The sequence below is a fragment of the Anopheles merus genome, chromosome 2R, assembly GCF_017562075.2.
Source record: "Anopheles merus strain MAF chromosome 2R, AmerM5.1, whole genome shotgun sequence".
NCBI lineage: Eukaryota > Metazoa > Arthropoda > Insecta > Diptera > Culicidae > Anopheles > Anopheles merus.
The window spans coordinates 21,193,696-21,200,148 of record NC_054082.1 but is presented as its reverse complement, the minus strand read 5'-3'; the positions used below and the strand labels follow the sequence as shown (position 1 = coordinate 21,200,148).

The 6,453-nt window shown below is 50.0% G+C and overlaps 3 protein-coding genes across 5 annotated transcripts; 1 reads left to right on the top strand and 2 right to left on the bottom strand.

The window, feature by feature from the left end:
* Nucleotides 1–84: 84 nt before the first annotated feature.
* LOC121589363 (thialysine N-epsilon-acetyltransferase) lies at nucleotides 85–3,353 on the top strand. Of its 2 annotated transcripts, none has more exons than XM_041908221.1 (4): nucleotides 85–300; nucleotides 424–1,175; nucleotides 1,253–1,497; nucleotides 2,737–3,353. In XM_041908221.1, exons 2-4 carry the CDS (start codon nucleotides 1,095–1,097, stop codon nucleotides 3,047–3,049), a joined length of 639 nt encoding a protein of 212 aa, XP_041764155.1. In that variant the 5' UTR covers nucleotides 85–300; nucleotides 424–1,094; the 3' UTR covers nucleotides 3,050–3,353. The 2 variants fall into 2 exon arrangements, with proteins under 2 accessions (XP_041764155.1, XP_041764154.1); XM_041908220.1 differs by having other exon boundaries at nucleotides 85–319.
* A 300-nt stretch (nucleotides 3,354–3,653) lies between these two features.
* LOC121589364 lies at nucleotides 3,654–4,512 on the bottom strand. 2 transcript variants are annotated; one of them, XM_041908222.1, is made up of 3 exons: nucleotides 4,313–4,512; nucleotides 4,049–4,246; nucleotides 3,654–3,977 (listed from the first exon to the last, which is right to left on the bottom strand). In XM_041908222.1, the coding sequence occupies exons 1-3, from the start codon at nucleotides 4,421–4,423 to the stop codon at nucleotides 3,735–3,737; spliced, it is 552 nt and encodes a 183-aa protein (XP_041764156.1). In that variant the 5' UTR covers nucleotides 4,424–4,512; the 3' UTR covers nucleotides 3,654–3,734. The 2 variants fall into 2 exon arrangements, with proteins under 2 accessions (XP_041764156.1, XP_041764157.1); XM_041908223.1 differs by having other exon boundaries at nucleotides 4,337–4,512.
* Nucleotides 4,513–4,626: 114 nt separating this feature from the next.
* LOC121589362 (zinc finger protein OZF-like) lies at nucleotides 4,627–6,452 on the bottom strand. The gene is made up of 4 exons (XM_041908219.1): nucleotides 5,577–6,452; nucleotides 5,141–5,494; nucleotides 5,011–5,069; nucleotides 4,627–4,936 (listed from the first exon to the last, which is right to left on the bottom strand). Exons 1-4 carry the CDS (start codon nucleotides 6,369–6,371, stop codon nucleotides 4,732–4,734), a joined length of 1,413 nt encoding a protein of 470 aa, XP_041764153.1. The 5' UTR covers nucleotides 6,372–6,452; the 3' UTR covers nucleotides 4,627–4,731.
* Nucleotide 6,453: the final 1 nt, after the last annotated feature.

Sequence of the window (6,453 nt, the reverse complement as noted above, 5' to 3'; positions counted from 1 at the left end):
AACGCAACGATGACAACAATAGCTCCTTATCCTGCTACACACGCTTGCACGAATGAATCGGAAAGCATAATCAATCAAAGCAATCCTCGCCAATCTCGGTGACTCTCAGTTAACAAGCCAGGGGCAGCTAGGGATATGTTGGTGGTGTTGGTTTTTGATAACACCACCAAGTCTCCTGATAGTAGCTCTTGCAAGCAGCAGGTGTGATAAGCTATCGGTTGCATAATTTGTACCACCTTCCCCTCCTGCTGCTGCTACTCCTCCTCCTCCTCCACTTACCAGTCGTCCAGATTACCAGTCGTAAGATAAGCTATAAATGGTGAACTTGAAACGGTCCTACTACTACTACTGCTGCAATCTCCCGGTTTTTCTGATAACTCTTTCCCTCTCCTGTTCTCTTTCACTCTCGCTCTCTTTCTCTAGACTCAGCCGGAACGGCGCGGAAGTGATCGAGTTTGACAGATCGATAACAACAGCCACCCGGAGAACTCAGGGGAGGGGGGGGGGCATGGTTGGCGAATTTCCCAACCGCCACCCCATTCGAACAGCTGTTGCGTGCTGATAGGAAGCGGCACGGACATTCCCTGATGTCTGATACCGAGGTACAACGTGGCGGACTCGGTGCATCTTCCAAGCGCCCGAGCGTCACCAAAAGGAAGCCCTCGGGTGTACCGATAGCTGATTAGTAGTAATCGGGCAAGTATGTGTGTGTGTGTGTGTTTGTCCTCGAGTGTATGTGTGTGAGGTGATAGGGTGTTGCGGGGACGCGCGAAAGGGAAAAACGCGCGCCCGCGTGCACTGATAAGATAAAATTTTAATTTACAAACTAATTTGATAGTACCCGGGGCGGGCGGGCGCGCGCGCGCTCGCGCTCAATTCAACCAGTTATCAACGGGGGGCAACCAGTTTTGTCGGCCGGCGGCCGTTGTGCAGTTCAGTCTTGTGCCGTTCGCAGAAACGGCCGGAGCCCAGCCACCGGTGGCGAGCTAGAAAACGCGGAAAACATTCGGAACTCTCCTTCCTTCCAGGAGATTAGTGCAACTTCCGCTAACAAGGCGCAACCAACGGGTCCAACACCCAGAGCCGTCCGCGCAATGGCGACCGTGAAGGATAGTGCGGTGATCGTGCGCCGGACGCAGCGGGACGATCTGCCGGAAGTGATCGCTATGATACAGGTATGCTATTCGGGGAATTGGAGTGATCGCGCTAGCCATGAACATTTTACGAGCGAACCTCCATTTCCCTTCGGCAGGAGCTGGCTGACTTTGAGAAGATGCCGGACGGACCGCAGCTTACCGTGGACGATCTGATACGGGACGGTGGATTCGACGGGCGGCAATCAGTCGATGGTGATGGTGGTGCCCCAGTGTTTCATAGTTTTGTGCTCGAAGCTACTGCCGCTGCCGATGCAGACGACCCGGACGGCCCGGCTAATCAGGAACAGCTACAAACGTCAATGCGGTGCCCGGCCAGCAAGCCAGCAAGACCTCTAACCCGGTAAGACGTTATTTATAAATACGCAGCAGTATTTCAGCACTCCGGCGCGCACTCCAGTGGCCGATGGTTTTATTTTTCAAGCTCGGTAGAGACGGGACCGACTGTCGTGGTCATTGGCGGCAAGGGTGGGTTGGCAGGGCGCAATAAATACAGGGCCCTGCTCCTTTCATCCAGTACATCGGGGCCTTGTGTGTTCTCGGTGCACAGTAATGATGCATGATGTATGGTGTATAATGTCCGCGTTTGCTTGGCTGCCTGGTAAGAGCTGATAAGAGCAGCCATACGGACACATAACCCCCGGTGGACAACCCCGCTCCCTATTCGATTCCGAATGCTGCCGCCAGTGGTGTTTTGATTTCCACAACAGTTATTCTTCTTCGCCGGGGTTCGACTTCTTCCCACCGTCCATCAGCCGAGTCATCATCATGCCAGACACACACACACGGTCCAAGTCGCCCTATCAGTTGGGCTTTGTTTGTTTTCTATCCGTCTTCTACCCACCCCGGGGCATTGGCGATCGCTGCTGCTGCTGCTGCTGCTACAGGACCCAACAACCTTCGATCCTTTCCCCGAGAATCAGGGTACAATGGGACAGGGAGGGGGAGGATGAGGAGATTTGCCTGTAGCTATTTGCACAGTGCCGTTGCACCAGACCCATGTCCACCAGCTCGATCGCTCGGCCTGGAAACCGCAGCTGTCGATAACAGTGTTGGACATGAATTTTCCCAGCAGTAGCGTCGGAGGGCGTTTTGGGGCGGGGGGCGTCATTGTCGCCGTTAGTGCGTTGTCAACCATTTTTGACGCTGGACATAACGCTACCATTCGCACGCACCACGTTAACAGTCGGGCAAGAGCGGCCGGGTAGAGGGAAAACCCTAGAGAGCTGCGCTGGAGAGAGGGTTGCATGCCTTATCTTATCATTAAGCATATTTAACCGCGATGCTTGCCTTCCTTCACTGCCATAAAGTGAGTGGTCTTCTTGTTGTCCCGATGGCCGAACGACCCAGGGGCAGGGCGTCAGCGAGCCGTGCTCTCCGGCTCGGCGAAGGAATGTCAATCACGCATCGAGATTATACAAATGACAACCAATTACAATACAGTTTGGTTCACTCACAGTTCAATCATGCGATACTGCTGTCGTCATCATTAAAAATTAACTACCCAAAGATGACGCGAAAGGATCTTAAAGATTCATTAATGTTTTTCTTTTCTTTTTTTTGCCAACTATGCTTTATACAGCAAGCTGATCGGATACGCCATCTGCTACTACTCGTACTCGACCTGGCAAGGAAAGTCGCTCGCACTGGAAGACATCTATATCCGGCCGGCCTACCGGGGCAACGGGTATGGGGAGCTGTTCTTCCGTGCCCTGGCCAAGCATGCAAAGGAAAGCCGCTGCTCCAGGGTGGATTTCCACGTGCTCAACTGGAACCCGGCCACCAAGTTTTATCGTCGTATGGGTGCGCTGGATTTAACCGAAACCGAGAGTTGGCACTTTTATCGGTTGCAAAAGGACGCGATCGATCGGCTGCTGGCAGATGATCGGCAGTAGGAAAGAAGGGATCGGCTTTGCATAGGAAACAAGTGTCAAGTATTATCGAGAAATAGCAGGGCAGAACGGAGATGACCCGTTTGGTGTAATGGTGAACGCGCCGGTTTCAGAGAAAACTCTTCCATAGTTCGATTCCCATCCAGGACGAAAAGACTTTATAATTATTCGGTCTTTGTATTGTAATTAAGATCTAGCAGAGACCTTTACTGTAAAGGCGTCTGGGATGGACATGTGATCAGAGTAATTATTACGGATATCGTTACGCTCAAAGAAGAAAAAGAAAAAACCGGATATTCTAAGTAAAGAAAACAAAGGCAAGTGTTAGGAAAGATATTATTACAATTTATCACATTCTCTTAAACGATGGATTGTGGAAATAGATCCTGTGAAATGTTGTGCAACAAGGGATTTAAATCACTGTTAATTTATTATGGTGATTGTTATATTGTTATTAGGCAAAGGAAGAAGAGATGAATTAGTACAATTTAACATCAGACCCGGATAACAATGACTCATTACTGTGTAGCCTTTTCTAGTCGCGGAATAATTTATTCTTTCTCAACATTATGTATCCCCATCTGACCATTTGACACAAACATAAAAATTAAGGCGTAACTGAACAGCAACAACTTCTACAGTGCATTCTTATGTAAGGATAATTTCAACCGAAACAAGTGGAATCACACTATGAGCTCAAATCAGGTTGCGGCAAATCGACCACCGGAGAGATGATCGATTTCGTATGCTCCAGCATCAGTTGGCACTTGTTCTCGGCTTCCTTCAGCATCAGCACGCTCCCGACCAGATTGACCATGTACACAATCACCACCATAAACATGGACGTGTTGTATAGGCAGTTGAAACAGCCGATCGGGATTGGTTTGCTGCATCGAAACCGTCCGCACAACCCCATGAACCCGTGTATGAACTATGGAAAACAGGAACAGGATTAAAAACCGGCCCCTACTATCAATGGCATGTACCGTCATTGCTACCTACCAGCACCACGAGCGACACACCGAACAGACCGAGCAGAAAGTAGTACAGCCATCCCAAACCGGGGCCAACCTTCAGTATGTAGCATATTTGGCAAAAGTTGATCGTTATTAGCGTCATGTCGAACATGCTCTGCACGAACATATTGCCCTGGGGGCTCTTCTGCTGGTGCCGGGGCCCATCGCTCCGTGTGTCCTTGGTCTGGAAGGCACACGAAAAAGGGTTAATTGCGCTGATTATTAGGTGTCACAAGGTATCACTACAAACCCGGCAGAACGTATCGTTCCTCTCCTCAGGTGGTTCCGCAAGCTCCATCTGCGGAATCGTACGGTAAGTTTCCGTATTCCAATCACTATCCATTACTTTGCTGTCACTCATTTACCACGCCCAATGGGGGAATACAATGCGAAAAGCGGCGACACTGTTGCTTTGCCCGTCGCCAGTGTATTTACTGTGCACTGTCGTCGAATGGTTCGGACGTGTGCGCTCCTTTATCGTTGCACTTATCGGCAAGCGGTGTTGATTAGAAAGATAAAGTAAAGCGTTCGGCTCGAAAATGAGTCTATGAGAGGTGTAAGGCCTATTCTTCACTGGGATGAGCAGTTCTGTCAGCGCAATGAAGATGCGCTACTAACTGCCAAAGTTTTATTTCGTTACAATCTACTTAACACTTAGCTTGCTGGTGGTTACGTTCCTACCATACTAGGCTTAATCTTTGCTTTCTGCATCGATTCCAGTGTGCTGGCTGCCTTGTCCGGGTGATACTTTTCCAAATGCTTTTTCAGCTGTGTATACCGATCGCTGCATTGATCACAGTGAGGACATTTTAGCATTTTCACGCTTCGTTTTGCCTTGCCGCTGTGTGCGTTCAGGTGCTGGACCATGTTGTACCTGTTGAGAAGAGGGAAACATGTGGATTACTCTGCATGAGCCAAAAATGATAAGCCGGACCCAGCCAAACATACCTTTGTGAAAACTTTTGACCACACACGGGGCAATCGAACGGTTTTTCACCGGAATGGGTCTGAAAAAGAATGAAGTGGTTGGAAATTACACTTAAACAGGGGGACACTTCGCCATGCTCGCGCTACTTACCCGCATGTGTCGCTTTAAATGGGAATTCGATGGGAACGAATTTCCACAGATGGTACACTTTTTCGCCCGCACATCCTTGTGCGCCAGCTGATGCATGTAGAAGGATGAGTAGTGAATGTACTGCTTCCCGCACTGATCGCACTGGTAAGCCTTTTCGCCCGTGTGTATCGCCATGTGCCGCTGGAGAGAAGCTCTTTGGGTGAACTTTTTGCTGCACACGCTACAGGTTAGCTGCGACTCGCGCACATGCTTGCCCAGGTGACTGGCTAAGGCAGCACGTGTTTTCATCGTAAGGCCACACACTTTGCATACGTTCTTTTCCAGATCGATCGGGTGGCTTGTTTTGAAGTGTTCCTGAAAGCAATGAAACACAATTTCGATTAATTATTAAAGCTACAACCCATGAACCATGAAGACCGGGTGCTCTTCTAATTACCTTAAGACTAACTTTATCCTCAAACGTGGCCTCACAGTAGAAACATGCCAATCGGCGGTTCTGTTCGGGACGTGTTTCATCTCCCGTTTCCTCCTCATCCTTCATTTCCGGTTTGTAATACGGTTGCACACAACCATCCTCAGTGTACATCGAGTCGCCAGGCTCGTCACTCTCTTCCGGAGCTGCGTCGGCGTGTATGTGCTCCGTTCCGATCGTTTCAATAACTAGCATAGGCGAAGTGTGGGACGATTCCTTGACCGGCGGCTCCTCCTCTTCGTCATGGGTGTGCAGATCCGCATCCCGTAGGTTGTTAAATGTCTCTCCGCATACATCACACTCCATGCAAATGCGAATGGTAGGCAGGGCATCGACGGAAAGCATCCCGGCCGTGGGGTTCGCATCGCCTGACTGTTCAACCTCTTCCGATTGCTCCCATTTTATCTCGTCCTGCTGTTCGTCCACCTTTACCTTCTCATCGTCATCCGACTGGACGTGCACCTCTTCGAACAATCGCAAGCTGCTGTTCTGCAGCAGATCCGTCAGCTCTTGCTGGATGATTAGAGCTTTTGTGTAGGCCGCATCGTAGTCGTTTAACTTGGTGTAGCACTCTTTGCACGCACCCGACTGCTCCAATTCGATGGCCCGATCGGACAGCTCACGTTCGAAGAAGCGCTCCAGCAGCTGCGCTACCGTTGTGCTGGAAAACTTCGTCTTCACCTGCAGCAGGTTGTGCTGAACCATTAGCCGCATTTTTCCGCAAATTCCACATTCTTTCTTTCGCGCAACGAGCGCCATTGCGTGTGTGTGCCCCGCGTTCGGTATGTTTGTACACAGTTTGTTTTCATTAGGCAGTGGTCTTGGGCTGACTGTTGTCAAT